The following is an 18,672-nucleotide window of genomic DNA, read 5'->3' as shown; positions in this document are numbered from 1 at the left end:
AGCGACTAATCTAAGTGACACATTTGGCTTTACTAGTATTTTTTTTAAGGCAAATTTACCAAAAACAAATTATTGTTTGTATTTGAAAAGATGTGCGGGGACGTCACAGCTGTAGGAGGCGCGAGTTACAAATCTCGCGATAACACACTTCCTCTCAAAACAGTTTCCCCTCTTGATTAAATGGCTACCCAAAGTTATCCCTTTAGGTAAATATTATTGTTATGAGTAAGGAGGAGATTTTTATTATTTTTGCAACTCATCGATATTTCGTATTATAACAAATGACACGAAGGCGGCGTTTGTTGTCTTGCAGTGAACTCTGTAACGCTACAGTGATGGCTGTACGTCGCTAAATATACAGCTACCAGCACGTTAGCAACGGATAACACCTACCTTAGCAACTGCATGTCTCCTGTATTGTGAAGGGCTATCAGCGCATACAAACAATTGTATTACCGGATTGACCGGTAGGTGAGTGGCATAATGTATTAATTTGATTCATTATTTTATAAGCTGTATGGAGTTATTAGCTGCATGTAGCTTACATTTGTTTGTCAATACGTTTATTATTGTTTTTTTGTTCGTTTAGGTCACAGCAAGGATCAGATCCGCAATGAGGCTGAAAACATCGCTGCTAAAGGAACCAAAACATATCCTTTCTGTGACGCAAATCTCTTTACCTACGCTAAGTTTTGTTTTTCATGGTGAAATGTCCACATTAGACATAAACATAATGTGATCCCATTTCATTACATAATAATACATATTACTTCAGCGGATGTTTGTTTCATAAAAATACCAAGGCGGTATAAATATTCTGTTTATAGTAAAAGTCACACATAAAACGTAATTTTTAACAAAAAGCATGGATGTATAAATTTAGGATTTAGTCTCTTTGACTCAAATTGTAGAATGAAGCAAAATGTATGTTCATTTAGATGTTTATATTCAATTTTAAAGGTTTCTATCACCTTAAAGTCTTAAAATGAATTACTACTAGATCAGTATTAGAGCTTGTCAGGTATGTAAGTTTTACACCAGTTGATTCATTGCCTCTTTTGCTGAATTTTAGTTAATTAGTAATTGCTTAAGAAAGGGTTTCAGATTGCTTATTTGCTTCACCTGCTGCAGTTCTGGCTGATAAATTCAGGCAGTATTACACTCTGTCAAAGACCTATGGAGTAGAGTTTGACCGATACTTTTTTTTTTAAGGTCATTGCTGATAATAATTGTTTTGACATTAGCCAAACCAATTCCCAGTTTGTGCTGCCTATATTTTTTTTGCCGATTCTTGAAGCTTATATGGCTTTTTCTTCCTCTATTTACATAATAAAAATGACACAATGATAGTGAATGTTTCACAAGCCTCAATTTAAACAAAAAATATTTATTAACAAATAAAGTAAAAAAATTACCAATATCATTATTATCAATATCAATGCATATCACTCAAAGTATTTGAGTGATATACATTTAACTGTTTTTGTACCTTGCACGAATCGTGTATTATCCCATTACAGTTTCTTTAAGTAAATAATATCAAAACATTCTTGTGTGGTATTTACAACCATCTTCTGGGTCATGAAAAAAGTGGCTAAAAGTTACCTGAAAAGGGTTCATAAAAGTAATTAAATATAAGATATTAAAGAAATAGGTTAATATTTTAGCTTCTTTAGGTCGCATTATTCAAATAGGTCATAATTTGAACTCTTAATGGTATTAAATAGCTCCTAAAAAAATCTCAAATTTAAATGACCAAAACCTGCTGAAGTAATTTATTAACTGGCTCTATTTACAAAAAAACACCCCTGTATTTATATGCAATTACATTCTGTAAGATAAAGCGAGAGAAAAGATGTCACTTTGTAAACATGTATTTTTCTATCTATCCTTTAGAGCAGCACAATATAGTAAATAGCAGTTATTGTCGTGGAATGATTTTCTTTTTTCTTTGCAACTTTGTAGATTCCAATGAAATCTGTCGTCTGCATTTAACCCATTCCTTAGGGAACAGTGGGTTGCCACTGTGCAGCACCCTGAGGAACATTTTAGTGCTAAGGTCTTGCCAAGGAACCCTGAGTAGCAATCGGTGGGATTCAAACCATAGCACTTGCAGCGTTCCCTGGAAAGTGTTAAGTGCTGACTGAATAGTGCTGGCAGTAAGAAGGGAGGTTTGAAGACGAAGCCTTCCTATACGAAGTCACATGATCCTTTCTGTGAAATGATTTAAAAGCAACTCATGGCACGTTTATTCATATAACGCATTTTAGTAACATGACAGTACAAAGAGCTGTACATAAAAAATAGAAAGAAAAGTACAGTGGTATAAAGGGAACAAAAATAATACAAGAGAATAAAGATGATTAATTTAAATGATTATATAAAAAAAGATTGATAATTGATTTATAAAAAAAGAAAGTTGTTTTGAAGACTTCACTAATTATGTTTCATTAGCTAAGTCAAAAGCGGCTCTTAACAATATGTTTTTAATTTTGATTAAGGATTTTCATGCTTTTACAGTTTTCTGGAAGTTGAATCCTGATCAGATAAAAAAAAATTGTTTTTTTTCTTTGAGCAACTCATTCAACCTGTTAAAATTCTACTATCTACTATGGGTTAGTTTTCTTTAACAGTATCTTACATAAGGAGCTTGTGAGTTGCATTGGTTGGACAACAGCAGACGAGCTGTACTCTTGCAGTGAAGATCATCAGATCCTCAAGTGGAACCTACTCACCAATGAAACCAGCCTGGTGGTCCGACTGCCGGACGACATTTATCCTGTCGACCTACACTGGTTCCCAAAAAATGTCGGTGCCAAGAAGCAGACACAAGCTGAGATTTATGTCCTTACCAGTACCGATGGTAAGTATTGATAGTTTTTGATATTTCTCATATGGGCTCAATTTATTTGTTTGTAAAGAACAAAGATTAGTACAAGTTTTAAGGATATTTGAAATTTAATTGTGACTAAAATGTTTTAAATCATAACTAGGTCTAATTAAGCCCACTTTTCCCTTATATTCTAAACTGCATGGTACAATTTAGAAGTTTTTTTTCTTTTATGCAAATAAAGTCACCTTTCCCTTTGTTTTGTATCACTATCACTAAATCTTCTTACTTTAGTTACTTCTATCACCATCATCATAAGCTTAGGGTTTCTCTATTACATACAGTACAAACACAAAGAGGTATAGATGCACTTTTGTGGCACGCAATGTGTGGTCACATTTCTAATGACAGTGTACGGTTGCATAAACACACCCACAAACTGAAGTAGCAATTTTCTCTGGCTGACCAGAGACAAGTGAAAACCCTGTTACCATTCACTTTTTTAAAACTTTCTTGCTTTTCATTTGCAGTCGTGCAAATATTAGCTACTAAGGATACTACTCAAAATGGGAAAAGGGTAAACAGATTCATCTTGCATTGATAAAGTATCTCCTAGTCAGCAGTATTTTGTGAGAGATTTTGTGCACCCTGCGGAAGTATTCACATCCTCTAAAGGTGTTTGCATTTTGTCCCATTTAAAGGGGGCATTTAAACATAAAAATAACGTTAGATCTGAACCAATCTGCTTTAGGTCTTGGTCATTTAGTTTAGTTTAGTTTTTTTTATATTGAGTACATTTTTGCCTCAAGGCCTGAATAAACCACTTGCGTACAACGTTTTAATCTCTGTTCAGATTTTTTTTCCATGTCACACTGACTGCTTATAGAGAGGCTCCTAATAAGGAGGATGAGCAGATCTGCACAGATTTTTTTCCACTCCCGTTTCTGTGCCACACACAAATCAAAACAATTTTCCATATTTGAGTTGGACAGATTATGAAAAGTTATTAAAAATAAATAAAAAACCACAGGCGCAGCTATAAGGCAAAGCCCCACTTAACGAGCCTGTGAAGCATCTCAAACCAAAACAGATAATTTTTATAGGCCTATAGTAAACATTATGACAACTACGTCTAAAAAAAAAAAAAGAACGACAGTAATAAACATTGTGGGACTGTTTATATGCTGGCTGAGGTAGATAGGTGAATTTTAGAGAGAGATCTGTGAAATTTATCCAAATTTTGTTTTTTGTTTTTTTCTTAAAGACTTGTAACATTGTCCTACATGTTTGGTTTAGTTCAAACATACTTGATTCATGCAAAAGGGATGTTAGATGTTTTTCTTACTTTTCAAGTTGTTTCCTTAACACATCATTGTAGATGTTAATAGCTGTAGGATAGGAGGATATCCTGAAGGATCTGGAGAAGCCTCTGACAGCCTTAGATGGATTTAGATCTGTAAAGTTCCTTAAAAACTCTTTAGACCTCCATAGAACAGCTGAATCTATACAGAGATTATATCACACGCATAGATGGACTCTTATGTCCTGTTTACCTGACTGTTGAAGGCTTTTGATTGCACTGGACTTTTTTAATAGCAGAGTGAATTACTGAAAAAAGGATTTAGATTAATGAAAAAATAGTTCAAAATTTAACAACATATCCTTTTCACTTCACAGTAATTAAGTTCTTGTTGTTGGCCTTTTAGATGTAATCCTAATATAATTAATGTTTGAGGTTTTAGATTGCGGTGTGAAAAGACATTGTGTATAAAACTGTATATAGAAATATGTTTGTCCGATTTATTTTTTTCTTAGCTGCACGTATAAATAGATTATATTATAAATATTCATTTGTTATGATACCATTCAAGGTTTATGTGTGGATGTATATTTGTATGATAAATTCTTAACTTAATGGTATGTAAAGAACTTGTACAGGCAATTCACACGCCCTGACCTGTTTCCAAAATACGCTTCACTCGTTCAGTTTAAAGTCTGCTTTTTAGTTCCTAAATGCTCTCAGAAAAAGCCTCCCAGTGACTACCTGCAGCATCAGTAATACTCACTTCTGTAAGGGTTTCCAAATGTAGAAACGAGAGTGAGCTACAGCATGATTTGCAATTAAAGGCTACCAGAAATTATATATTACACTCAGAATTTTTAAGACACACCACCACAAACTATATGTTTGGTAAGCGTCTTCTTCAATAGCTGTCTCCATGCCTGATGACCCTTTCATGTCTGGGGAACAAAATAGTTGCCTTAATTCCACTAGCAGAGACTATTTGTTTATACTTATTTGCTTTATGTTGTAACTCTGCAACGTGCATCTGGTTTTATGATACAATTTGATACAATTGCTTTATGAAGCAACTAGAGATTTAGATACAAAAGATAAAATAACAACAATGGGTATATGTCTTGCGTACCTACTGCCCATGTTGTGTTTTTGGATTTTATTGAGTCATCTCTTTAATAGGAAAGTTTCACCTGGTCTCCAAAATGGGGCGCATAGAGAAGAGTGTGGAAGCGCATAAAGGGGCTGTTTTGGCTGGAAGGTGGAACTACGATGGGACGGCTCTACTCACAGGTGAAAGGCCCGGTGACACACTTTCACTATGAAAATAAGCTCTTGTCTTCAATAAAAAATTTAACTGAAGCATATCAGCTTTCCCACAATCCACTCTTTTCTTGGAATTACTTAGCGGGTGAAGATGGACAGATCAAGATCTGGTCAAAAAGTGGAATGCTCCGTTCAACATTACTGAGTCAAGGTAAGGCTTAAAATCGTACTTCGATATTGGTGTGTTTGTTAAAGAATTTTAGGGCTGAAACAATTAATCAGGATTAATCGATTATTGAAATAATCGTCAACTAATTTAGTAATTGATTAATCGTTAACTGGAGTGTAGAGACTCTAAAAAGTGTCTTTAGCTGACAGAGCGACCCACTTAGAGCAACAATTATAGCAAAATTGTACAAACATTTTGCATTTAGGCTAAAAAAAAATTTGTCTGTCAATATGCTCTATTCAGAATTCCTCAAGTGGAAATGTTTCACTTTGTTTAATTTTGAAAAAATCTTCTTTAAGGAACCTTTGGCTGTCCAATTGTTAAAGGTATTGTGGAGGATTTTTTTAAAAGACCCGCCCTCTCCACTTAAAAAAAAAAATGCATGTGCAAGAGCATGCACAAGCCCATTTCTCCTTGTGCACGCCCTGTTTAAAATGTGCCGTTCTCATAACTCATACAAGCTTACCTTGTCCACATATAGCAGGGACTACATAGTGGACTTTATAGCACACTCAGTTAACTGACCGTTCGGACAGATGATCAGTGCTTTTTGCTCCGTTGGTCACCCAACTCCTCCTTCGCGTGGTGCCTGCACCATCTTTGTTATCAGTCTGGCCGCTGTGACAGCAAATCCCATAGTACTTTGCGATGTGAGCTTTCCTCGCAAAGCATTCCCGGATATATCTGACTCTTCTGAGGCCTTTCTGTTCTTCTCATACACTTCTTAGACACTTTTTCTCTTACTACCCTCAGCCATTTTCAAAGAACTGCTGTGAGAGAGGTGAGCTTCAATGAATGTCTGCAACCGTAGTTCACCACAGATATGCGGCCAAAAGCGCAGAAAGAGATAGCTAACGGGGGGACCACGTAGAACCACCTTATGTAAACATATCACCAGAATGATTGACAATTAGGAAGATCACTTATTGAGATGATCCAGCTGGAAAATAAAAGATCGTCCTCTATACCTTTAATCAATAAATTGAAAAAGTTATCGACAGATTAATCAATTTGTAAAATAATTGTTTCAATTCATGACCATGGCAAAATGTAACAAAAAGTTAAAATAAACCAACATCTTTTGCACCCAGCAGTGCTTGTGCATTTATCACAGCCAGATCATCCAAGCTTTTGTCACCCAATGGAGAATTGGCAGACTGTAAGAGGTGGCAGTAAATGACAGGCTTTGCTTATTTAAAAAGAAACTACATTTATTTTAAATACACCTTTGAAAAAAATAATTTAAACTTAAGGGATGAATTGGAGAAAAGTGGGAATTAAATTCGTTGCTGAAAATATCTTTTTCAGAGAGGAGGTCAATCGAGCTGAATATAAGGGATAGTGTTTTAGATGTTGGCATGATCTAAGCTTTGCTCTCTACTTTTACTGTTACTTGGTGATTTAAAAACTATTTATAGTGAGACGACACGTAAACCAGATTTTGCGGTGGAAAAACCTACACTGCGCATAAACTTGAACACACCGTTACCACATAAAACACATACAGGCTTAGTACATTAGATGTACTAAGCCTGTAGAGATGTACCCAAAAACACTTGTAGTAGTGAGAAGGTGGCTCTGTAGAGTTTAAAAAAAAAGGGGCATTGACACAAATACCTGCCACACTTCTTTGCTAAAAAAAAACAAAAAAAAAAAAAACCTTTGTGGCCTTTCTTTCTACTTTATATATAATAGGACACTAATTTCAGTTGGTCTCCACTTGGACTAAAACATTCAGATTGATCGTGATTACTCGATTATTAATCTAATCGTCAACTAATTTAGTAAGCTATAAATTGTGAACTGCAGTTTAGAGACTAAAAAAAACATTTGGCTGACAGAGCAACCAACTTGGAGCAATATATATATATATATATTTAAACATTTTGCATTTAGGATGAAAACGTTTTTGTTTGTCAATATGCTCTATCCAGAACTCCTCAAGTAGAGAATTTATAGTTTCACCTGGTTTAATTTAGTAAAAAATCTTCTTTAAGGAACCTTTTGCTATCCGTATATGAATCGATTAATTGAAAAAATAATCCACAGATTAATTGATTTGCAAAATACAGTAATCGTTAGTTGCAGCCCTAGTCTCTACATAAAATCCCAACATGGAGTTATGGTTGAAATGGGATCAAATGTGCAAAATGAAATATGTGATCGACAGGATCCTTCACGGTGATAAGAGTTGCTGCTGCTTTGCTTTTCTTTAATCTAAAACATTTTTCTCTACTGTCCGCATGACTGATAAGTCTGCAGGCATCCTTCATCTTTACCATTGAGCATAATTCAGTGACACGGCATCAATCCCATCACGCACTGCAGGCTAGGTATGAACAGCGTCTCATTTTTCAGTTAACTGGCAGTATTTGTGTGTGAAAATGACTTTGGTGACATTAGCTGCTCGTTTTGCTTTTCATCGATATTAGAGGAGTTAAGAAAAAATGAGATAATATTTATTATACCCATGTGATGGCATAGTTGTGTGAGAATGTGTTAGGCCTGTTGGACTGGAACTGAGTTCAGATGGAGAAAAGCAGCGCGGTCGCTTCAGTTCTTTATTAAAAAGGCCTGAAACTTTAAAAGTTTTATAGAGTTTTTATTAAATTCCAATAAAGAAATGCTCTTCTCTTCCACATTCTCATTACAGATGGCTTACTTTTAAATTGATTCATTTTGTTTCTTGACTTATTAAAATGTCTTTTTTAATGACGAGAGAGACATAAACATACAGAATGGGTGGATATTAGTTACTTTTAGAAAAGTTTGTTTTTAGGCCAAGCCGCCCGATAGGCATCAGATTTGCAGAGCACCTAGATTTAGTAGGGTACACAAAACTTGCCACACAGTGCTGCAGGTGTTGCTTCTCTTCATACTCTCTTGTGCGCGCAGAAATGCTGAAGGTTTAGGAGAGGGCTGTTCTTTTTGGTTGCTTTGACCCATTTTAAATCGAGCTTTAGGAAGAGGTTGGAACTGAGCGAGATGGAGGTGAAAGGAACTTGTCTCAACTCCTCTCATCGACTTTGTCAGCTTTTCAGATCACGTGACCAGTTGGCATTTTAGAGAAACCACATGCACCTGGAGTGAGGTTAAATGTCAGGGCCCCCTCCCCTTCACACGTGTGTAGCCACAACTTAAATTTAAACACACACTCACACACTCACTTTCTGGCTTAACTTTCCTAATAGGGAGTTGATAGGCTTAATACGCTTCCGTAACCTTATATCCTCACCTTTTACAATCTATAAGTCTAAGTCTTAACAAAATCAGATTTTAATATAGCCATGGATTTAACTTTTAACTTTTTTTAAGTGGTTATTTTTTTCATCTAGAGCTTTGATTCTCATAAAACTAAAAACGGCCCAAAATAAGTTGAATTTGTGCTTCAAATGTTGAGTTTAAACTGAATATGTCAGCTGGTTTTCCTGCAAACTGAGAACTATTTTATGAAGAGCTATGAGAGAATGCAATATCGTCTAAGACTTCAAATCATGTAGTTCTAGTTAGTGACAGCAGGAAGGGCGTCTTCCTTGCAGCAGTTTAAGTCAGTCAAACAGTCTGCATGTATTGATAGTCTGTTTTTTTGTGTGTTTTATTTTTTTGAACCACAATGAAATTCTTCATGTCTGTATTTCTGCATCCTCTTCAGGGTCTCCTGTTTATTCTGTTGCTTGGAGTCCGGACTCTGACAGAATCCTCTACACATCAGGAAGGCAGCTAATCATAAAACCTCTACAACCAAGTGCTAAAGTCATTCAGGTTCCCACCCTTTTTTATTCAATTTAATTAACAGTTAATTGTGGTTTTGAGGCTTTTTATGAGAGAGGAGCTTGATTTAACAGAATCCGCAATTTCAGAATTTTTGCATGGTTACAGGTACAGACTTCAATGTATTTAAATGTTGGTTGGAGGATTTAATGTTATAGAACAACAAAAAAGTTTGACACAATTGTTAACAGAAAGAGAATTTTTTTTTTTTAAACAAATTAAAAACAGATATATGGCTGTTTTTAATCCCTTCTGACAATTTAAAATCTGAACTTTTTTACCCCTTTTTTTTGAAGAATATTTCCAGATTAGTAAGCTTTAAAAAAGTGTCTTTCAACAGCAACTTATAAATCCTTCTATTGATTCATAACTAGATTTAAAGGGTTATAGTCACATTGGCTACATTCACACACATTTTTGCGTTGCCGTTCACATTTCCAAATATATGCAACTTGTATGTGATCTCCTGTGTAAACTGCATTCATACAGCTTAAGTGTCCCACATGCGCAGTAGAGGACGCAATGATGTCACAAGCCAGGGTGCTTCGTGTTTACGGAAGTAAACATGGATGGTAGTGCTGGAGTGCATCTAGCGATGTTTCCAAACCTTAAAACCTCAATCTTTTCAAGATGGTTAAAAAAAATACTGCTCTCCACATTATCGTCCGCCATGGTTGTTGTTTTTGTAACCCTAAGCCGCTTCTTTGTAGCAAGAAGCAGAATAGTGACCTATGTCACGTATTAATGGGGTTCAGGTCAGATGAATGTGACCTGGCCGTTCAGACACAGGTCGCATTTGAAAAAATCTGATTCGTATTAGATTCAGGACCAAATAGCCAAGTGGTCTGGGTCGCATTGGAAAAAATCGGATCTGTGTTATTCAGACAGCCATGTGAAGATCAGATCCAGGTCGCATATGGGCAGAAAAATCGGATTTGGGTCACTTCAGGCTGCAGTGTGAACGAGCCATTATCTTTCAATACAAAAAAGACCAAATTTGATTATGATAAAATAAGATCACATACACCCAAGTTTCCTCTTTATAATCTTTTGATAGACCTTTTTGAGCCTTAATAGAAATCCAGCATGTGGTGCAATGAGCAGACATAAACCGAATTGGCACCATCTGCCAGCGGTGCTGGCATACTTTCAGAAAGCTAAATAGCGACTTCTGAATCGACCCCGACCGTCTTTCAATGCCTTATGGTAAAGCAACTAAGAGTTTTCGAGGAATATCCAATAGTGATTAACTAAACTGATCTACAGCAACTCTAAGTACTACTCTGTCCTCCTCAAAGCTTCCCACAGACCATTCCCATTAAATGCAGACAGGGACAGAATCAAGTACCAGTCTGTGTGTCTACCTGTCTGTCCGTCCATTCATTGCATTCAGTAGTATCAGTATTGATGTAGACATTAACTCATGCATCCATCAAATTAGCAGCCACATCTGAACTCCTCGCAGCTTCAGCATCAGCATTAGTTCATATTTCATTTCTGTTATTGTTCGAATCTTATTGCTATTGGAATCAAAAAATTTTTTGCGTGTTTTCACATTGGATCTTTGACTTCTATCCATTATTTTCACACTTCCCTGGGAGGTGCTAACTTGCTTTATAAGACTCCCGCTAATACGTCCGTCTCGTAACAACCAGCGAGCCGGACCAATGACACGCCAGAAGTGTTTTTTGGGGCGGGACATGTAGGAAAGACGACAGTCAGAAGGGCCTCACCAGGGCATAACAAACATGGCTATGCTGGAGCCAAAATAATGTAAATTTCTTGTTTAAAATAGGAGCAAATTGAAGCACTTTGTGCATTTGTAGATGGCAAAGATTTCTGTGCTTTTCTTCCAACAATATTTGGAAAAAGTTTGATTTATCAGCTTACTTTGCTAGTCGTGAAAACACTCAACATCATGAGACGCCGCTGAAAGCGTATTATGGAATGCAGGTACTAGCTGGCGCATCACCCAATCAGCTCGAAGTACTGTACTAAACGTCCCTCCTTTTCACGGACAGACTGAATGGCAGCCATCCTAGATTAATAACATTGAACTCAACTCGCTTCTACACATATCAATCTGGCTACTGCCAGGTTACTGTTGGCTAGACAGCCTCCTTCCATAATGACTTTCTTTCTGTACTTTTCTGCACTTCGTTATCAACAAATCTCTAAGACGTTAATAGAACAGCTGTTTTTATACTGCGATTACATTAGATACACGTGGTATTTAAAGATTAGGTAGCTGCTAAATGCTATTTATGGCTCAGATTGGATTTTAGGGGTATCACAGTAAATAGGGATGGAAATATAAATTCCCTCCACTCTTTTTAGATTTTAAATTGTGCAACACTTTGAAACTCACACTTTTCCCTTACCTTCACTGTTACACCGTTTCTTTTATTGCATAAAAACTTAGTAGAATAGACAAACAGTTTGAAACTCTAACACAGACATGTGCAAAGTCAGTCCTGGAGGGCTGCTGTCCTGCAGGTTTTCAATGTTTCTTTGCTTTAGCAAAGCTGATTCTGATGATTGTAGTTCAGCAAAAGCCTGTTTATCAGCTATCAATTGAAATGAGCAGTGCCGAAGCAGAGAAACCTCTAAAACCAGTGGCCCTTTGGGCATGCCTGCTCTAACATGACCAGTTCTAAACACTTTAAACATACACCAATGCCGCCGAAGACATGTCAAAATCAACTGTAGAATAAAGTATGTATAGGTTCATTTTTAAATGTGGATTTTTTTCATACACTTAAACCCCTTCTGAAATCAGCGCTATAGTTTTTTTCGTCAATAACGAGATCTAAAAAACATATTGTTTCATTTTTCAGAATCTTGTCGGTAATTTCTCTCTGAGCCTCATCAATATCTTTCACTGAACAAATAAACAAAGTAGGACAATTATGAGAGTTCAGTTTTTTATAGTAAAGAATCTTCCCCTGTAAAGTACTCACTTTTTTTCACAGCTTTTGTTTTTGCTGTTAACAGCAGCTAACATTCAGCTCAGTTAAACCTGTGCATTTGTCTAATAATGGATATGCAGCAGCGTGAGTAGGGTTGTTAGACTTTCTGTCTACTTTCTTTTACGCTGTGCAGCGAGAAAATAAATAAACGTCTTTCTTTGCTGTGGCAGAGTTTCAGCCTTCCTGATGGATCAGTAAATTAATGACCATGCACATTCACTGCTAACATGTTTCTCTATAGATGACCTTATACACTAGGGAGAATTTTTCTTGTTCATGTATGCGTTTGTTTATTATTCTTCTCGATGCTGAGCAGCACCTGGGACCTTGGATAAACAGGGGAGGGTTTAATGTGTGCTTTGCTTTCTCTTGGCCATTAGCAGACATACGAGTACAAGCACACACACACACACACACACACACACACACACACACACACACACACACACACACACACACACACAAACTGAAAAGTGCCACTTCATCACCTCTCCCTCACACCCCCTCCGAGACCTACTTGATGGAAGGCACAATCAACATAAATACAAAACCGTGAAAGATCCTCTTCAAAGTTTGCTAGTCTCTCACCCAGACAATGAAACACTTGGATTTAGCTGAGTTTATCTTGGGTATATAGAAGTAGGATTAACTGAACAGAGTTTTACATTAAACTCTAATAAAGTTCATAAAATGTAATGATTCAGTTAGATTTGGGTGATATGGACCTGAAATTTTAATCACAGTATTTTTTTAGTGCAATGGTGATAATGACAAACATGATCATTACAAGCTTTGTAATACTTTTCTTTGGTGACTGCATGAGACAGCAATCATGGCCCTGAAGCCATGATAATATATTCTTAAAAAAACATACCCAGGTGCATAAGGAGGGGTGATTTTTATCACAAAATTGAACACAGTAACTTGATTTTTATTATTTTTATTATATTTATGGATATTCTTATGGAATAAACAGTGGAAATAAGGAAAAAAATAAGCATTCCATATATTCTGCCATATATCTTTCTTTTTTTTCTTTTCTTTTAAACATCAAAATTCTTATAACAATGAATTTATCACTGTAACAATAGACAATACAATAAATGCACATCCACAGAATATAGGCCAACTTGCTTGATATTTCTCCATTTTTACTGTATTCCCCTTCCTATGGAAAAAATAGAAGAAACAAATGAGCAATCATTTATTTATTTATTTTGGGTGAAAAAACAGGGAAGAATAAATGTACAGATGATTAAGTGATGTGTAGTTGAAGTTTTCTCTGTCCTGCTGTCTCTCTTTAGTGGAAGGCTCATGATGGACTTGTTCTTAAAGTGGACTGGAATTCAGTCAATGACCTCATCCTATCAGGTGGAGAAGACTGTAAATATAAGGTTTGTGATTTTTACATATACTGTCTCATTTTAATAACAAAATAAAAATTAATCCCTGTTCATATATAGCTCTGTTAAGGGAAGGGAAAATGGGGGTTTAATATTATTAAACAAGCCTCCTGCACAAAGTCATAAACTGGGAATATGATCCAGAGTATAAAAGCAATAAATAATAAGAAGAGGAGTTTAGACTTAAAGCATCTAGTGGCGAGTTGTGGAGTAAAAATAAATCTGGTTCATGACACATGACTTGGTTCAGTTATATTAAAAAGTGTGAAAAAGTTGGAAGCAGATACTTATTCTAGTGTCATTAACTGCCCAAAAATTTTCCACAGTAGTAAAAGTGTTTGAAACTTCGTTTGCGCTTTTTTTTAAAGTATGTCAACAAAACCCAAAAGCTTCATCCTTTCTTATATCAAAATAAGATCGTTAGAAGTCTAAATTAGAGGTTTAAATCTCCGTGTTCGATACATGTAGTTCACAAGAGGAAGTCCTATCAACCAGATACTGCTCCATAACACAGATGCACACTTTGACATCATCACTGGGGTGTTTGAATCTCTACCGCTATGAATAAATTGTAACACTTCTAGTATTTATTAACAAAACTTTAAAGGCCGATTATGCTCACATTTAGCTGTCTCAGTGTTCAATGTTATTACCAATATAGCCATCAGGGTAGAAAGTAGGCTCACATGCTCTTTTCAGCTGATTTGTATGATAGCAAGTTGACTTTGCACATCCAGGAAGTGATTTAGTGATGATGTACAGTTTGTTTGGCCATCCTTAAGCGGTATATATACAATTAAACAAGACCTAGAATCAGTTTGTGACAAGAAGATTGAAAAAGTTCATTTGAATCAGAAGTGTTTTCCCAACCAGCAACAACATCACCTCAATAAATTCAATCACGTGGAAATGAATGGTTTGGAAAAACCTATATAGTGAACTTTATGTGTATTGCTGATTTTTTTTTTTTTTGTACCAAACCCCCCTGACATCCAACACCCTTAGCTTGTTTTTTCTCAAAGTTAAACCTGTTTAAATATTCAGGTATCACTGACTTTACTTGTAACATGTGAAAGGCCAGATGGCCTCAGAGGCCAATCTTGCTCTGGGTTTTTGACCAAAATGTTTTTTTGGAAGAGCTCAAAGACCCTTTCAAATTGAGCCTGAGATGCTTTTTGCCACCTCAGTGTAGTCTGTATAAGAGCTGACGTGGCATGGCTAGGGTTGAGGATAATCTATTCCTGGTAACTAAGGAAGGCAGAGTTACTGAGGATGAATGGGATGGGGCAGCAGCCGGTTAAAACGCATTATAATCATGGGGTGATAATAATGGTTATGGTTTAACCAATAGTTCTGCAACCACGCTAGGTTAAGTAAATCCACATGGTTACACGATATGAATAATTCCCATTGACTGGAATGTGAGATGCCGTGGGTTAGTTAAAGCAGTCCAGGGATTGAGAAATTCACTCCTTCAGTTTGAGTGATTTGCCCTCACACAGATTTTTAGAACTGGCCAATCAACATAATGCGCTTGCAGCATATTTTTAACATTGATTGATTTGAGGGGAAAAAAGCAAGAAAAAAAGTCCATCATACCTATTGCTCTGGACCAAAGGAAGATCGTCCATTTCCTGCCAACATCTCATTTATAGCAAAGCAAAACTGACAGTGCCAAAGTTCATTCAGAATTCCATTAAACTCCAAGTAAAGCACAAAATTAATTAATTGAACTGAACAGCATGAGAGAATAAACAAGTCCAATACATTGATTTATAAGGCTCCTGAGCTCAGTGTAAGCAAGCGTGTATTTAAAGTCGCGCATATTTAAAATGTGTAAACAGGAACATTACTGCTTGTACTAAAACTCAACTTTTTTCAAATGTTTCTATTTTTCAGATTGTTGATTTAATATAATTAAGTATCTCCTCCCTTCAAAGGTTTGGGACAGCTTCGGACGTCTGCTTCACACATCGTCCTCTCAGGACTACCCCATCACCTCTTTGTCCTGGACCCCAGATGGCGAGGTGTTTGCCGTGGGCTCCTTCAACACCCTGCGGCTTTGTGACAAGACTGGTGTAAGTGGATCATTTAAACTCTTCTTTTCAATAAGGCTGGAATCCTCACAGTTACACTTTAAATTAATAAACCTCGACATACCTGTTTAAACGGCCTCAGCACACAGTGTTCATTCAGCGAGCTCCTTCGACTCCTACTCTGCTCACATTTTCCCCTTCATAGTCGAGTGTGCCAACCTCCTACTTTTCTTGTGACCGACTTATGGGGATGAAGAAGAAGAATTGTTGCTATTAAGTTTGATATGCTATTAGAGGGTCTGGTACCCTTTTGCGCCAGGCACCCACTGCACACCTGTCAGTACGATGCAGTGCTGTGAAGCCGCCCATCCTCCTACCTGCTGTACCTGCTTAATCCCAAGTACTTGCATACGTATTACAGCCTAACAGATCGCCACACTCAAAAAATTCAAGTTACACTGAAAAACAGGCCTATTGGTTAATTTTTTATAAGTATATTGGTCCTTTAAAGACACCTGGGCTTCTTCTCCAGTGCATTTCTGTACAGACACTAATTAAGCAGAGACTTTGTAGAATTATAATAGGAATATGCAGATACCGTGACTTTTAATGAGCGTGATGGCCACAGAGACTGTGTTTTTAAACACATTTTTACTTCCTTATTTGCACACATTGAGGTAAACCCTATGAAAACGTAAACGCTGCACCGTTCAGATTGCCATCAGCTCACTAAGGCAGGTGAACACACTTTTTCCAACTCAGCAACTTTGTCACTATAATTGGTGACATTTTAAACCCCGTTAGCAATTATTATTATTATTTTTTAAAGAGACTAGCGTCAAATCTAGCGACCACTTCCTGTCCTTTTTGAGACTTTGGTCATCAGCGAGCAGTGAGTGAGCGAGCAAGCCCCTCCCTCATGAGCCACACATGTGCAAAACTTCTAACAAACCCCTGAATTAAAGAATGGGATGTAAATATATAATGTTTCATGTTATCTTTTTTCTTTGAAGCTTTTGTTCTAAAATAGATCTTCCCTCCATATGATTCATCCACAACCTACCCACTGTGTATCTCTGTTAACTGTCTGTTAAATTGGACAATATAAGTATAATTAGTACAGGTTAACACATCCTCTGGATAAGTAGAAAGTGTTTTCTAGTGTTTATCTTGAGTTTTTAATGTACTTGGATATTTTTTTGTCGCTTTCTGTCTTGCTGATGATGATGTATCTATAAAAGGGAAATTATGCAATTACGTCATTTATCTTCGCCCAGCTATGCTCATAAAAAAATACAGAAAAATCCTGCGGAGAAGCCTGCAACATTGCATATAAAACAGTTTGATGTGAAGATTTCTGTGCAGCAGTCCTAACAGTCTGGATGTCAAAATCTTCCTTCTCTGTCACCATTCCACAGATGAACGAATCATACCCCATGATGTATTAGTTGTTTTTTTTTGTTTGTTTTATTTTGCTATGAACCCAGAGCAGATAAACATACACTTTTTCAAAATTTTATGTTTCCGCCTTAGTCCAGATTGTATTAAATAAATCTTTTTTCATTGCGGTGCTGTGAATACTTTCTGGATGCACTGTACTTTTTTATATTTTACAAGAAAAACCATGATTGTAATTTTAAGCAGTTATCGCAAATCACATATTTTTTCTGATAACATGCGATATATTCCTTAGATACCCCGTATTTGTAGATATAACTCCATACAGGAGCTTTGTCAGATGCTCATCTCCATGTTTGTTGATTTGTTGTATAACTTGACCCTAACTGAAAGTTATATTTCATGGTTTTAAGCAGCCAGCCTTGGCAGAATGTATACATCATACACTTTCCCTATATTTTTGTTTTTTCCACATTTAATGTAGTGTTTTGTAATTTTGGCTCCATATTTACAGTCATTTAATCCCTTTACCCAGAACAAACAACAAATATGAGGCACACAGCACTTTTCCAGTGCAGCAGGATTTATATGTGCAGCTCATTACTAGCCTCATGCTTTTCTATAGATCATTCATCTCTGTAAATCACATTAGGCCGCCTGCCACATATTCTTGTTACCTGGTGCTGATGGTAACTGCAGTAAGGAGAGGAGAAATGACAGACTAATGAATGGTTACTGTGGTTTTGTTATTGCCAAATGTTTAGCCAGCAAAAACATTACCACCCGCCTCATGGGACATTCAGGGACTTGTTCAGTTAATGCGAAGATGTCAGCTGCGTCGAATTGCAGTAATCAAAACAACCAAATCACGCTGGGTTCTTTATTTGTGTCCTGATCACCAGGCATTTCATGCTTCATTTAATTTAATAAAGATCAAATGTCCTTTTTCTCATTCAGAGCCCTGAAATTAATTAAAGGTCTGAGCAAATGCATATGCCTATTATGAACATAGAGTTACGTTTGGAAATCTGAATCTGGTATTTTTAATATGTCTGTGCAATAGAGATATTTTTTTTTCCTGAAGAAGAAAGTTTTATAGGGGCAGTAAATGTATAATTAAAGTCATTTAAAAATATTAAAAAATAATTTATTATATTTTTGTATTTGTTTTAATATTTTGATTGATTTTATCCTTTCTGAATGGGTTCAGCCGGAGTCCTGTGAAGCAATCTAAAGATCCGGGGGATGTTAGAAAGGCCTCCCAACTTTAAGACTGGGAGCCCATCACCAGTAATAATAAATTTAAGAATAAATGAGACACGGAAATAAAATCATCCAAAAAGCTAGTCAGCAACTTTAGGGATTTTTTTTAAATTAGATTTTTTATTAAATTGAGTTAATTTATATAGCACCAATTCACAACAAATGTCTCAAGGCACTTTACAGAGTCAATTCAACAGGATCATACAGTCA

The 18,672-nt window shown here is 36.3% G+C and overlaps 1 protein-coding gene across 3 annotated transcripts in view; it reads left to right on the top strand.

Moving 5' to 3' along the window:
- Positions 1–108: 108 nt before the first annotated feature.
- The window catches only part of ift80 (intraflagellar transport 80 homolog (Chlamydomonas)), a 71,293-nt gene continuing 52,729 nt past the window's right edge, over positions 109–18,672 (top strand). Inside the window, exons 1-9 of one of the 3 annotated variants that reach the window (XM_038306373.1) lie at positions 109–206; positions 314–467; positions 590–650; positions 2,642–2,863; positions 5,310–5,420; positions 5,536–5,604; positions 9,275–9,384; positions 13,667–13,756; positions 15,706–15,843. In XM_038306373.1, the coding sequence (XP_038162301.1) occupies positions 614–650; positions 2,642–2,863; positions 5,310–5,420; positions 5,536–5,604; positions 9,275–9,384; positions 13,667–13,756; positions 15,706–15,843 (777 nt within the window). In that variant the 5' untranslated portion in view covers positions 109–206; positions 314–467; positions 590–613. Of the gene's footprint in view, positions 472–589; positions 651–2,641; positions 2,864–5,309; positions 5,421–5,535; positions 5,605–9,274; positions 9,385–13,666; positions 13,757–15,705; positions 15,844–18,672 lie in introns of all 3 variants that reach the window. The other 2 variants (XM_038306372.1, XM_038306371.1) reach the window with 2 other exon arrangements.

The sequence above is a fragment of the Cyprinodon tularosa genome, unplaced genomic scaffold (genome assembly GCF_016077235.1).
Source record: "Cyprinodon tularosa strain WSP-4 unplaced genomic scaffold, ASM1607723v1 ctg58, whole genome shotgun sequence".
In the NCBI taxonomy this organism is placed as follows: Eukaryota; Metazoa; Chordata; class Actinopteri; order Cyprinodontiformes; family Cyprinodontidae; genus Cyprinodon; species Cyprinodon tularosa.
The sequence above is the reverse complement of the archived record's forward strand: the minus strand, read 5'-3'. Positions and strand labels throughout refer to the sequence as shown.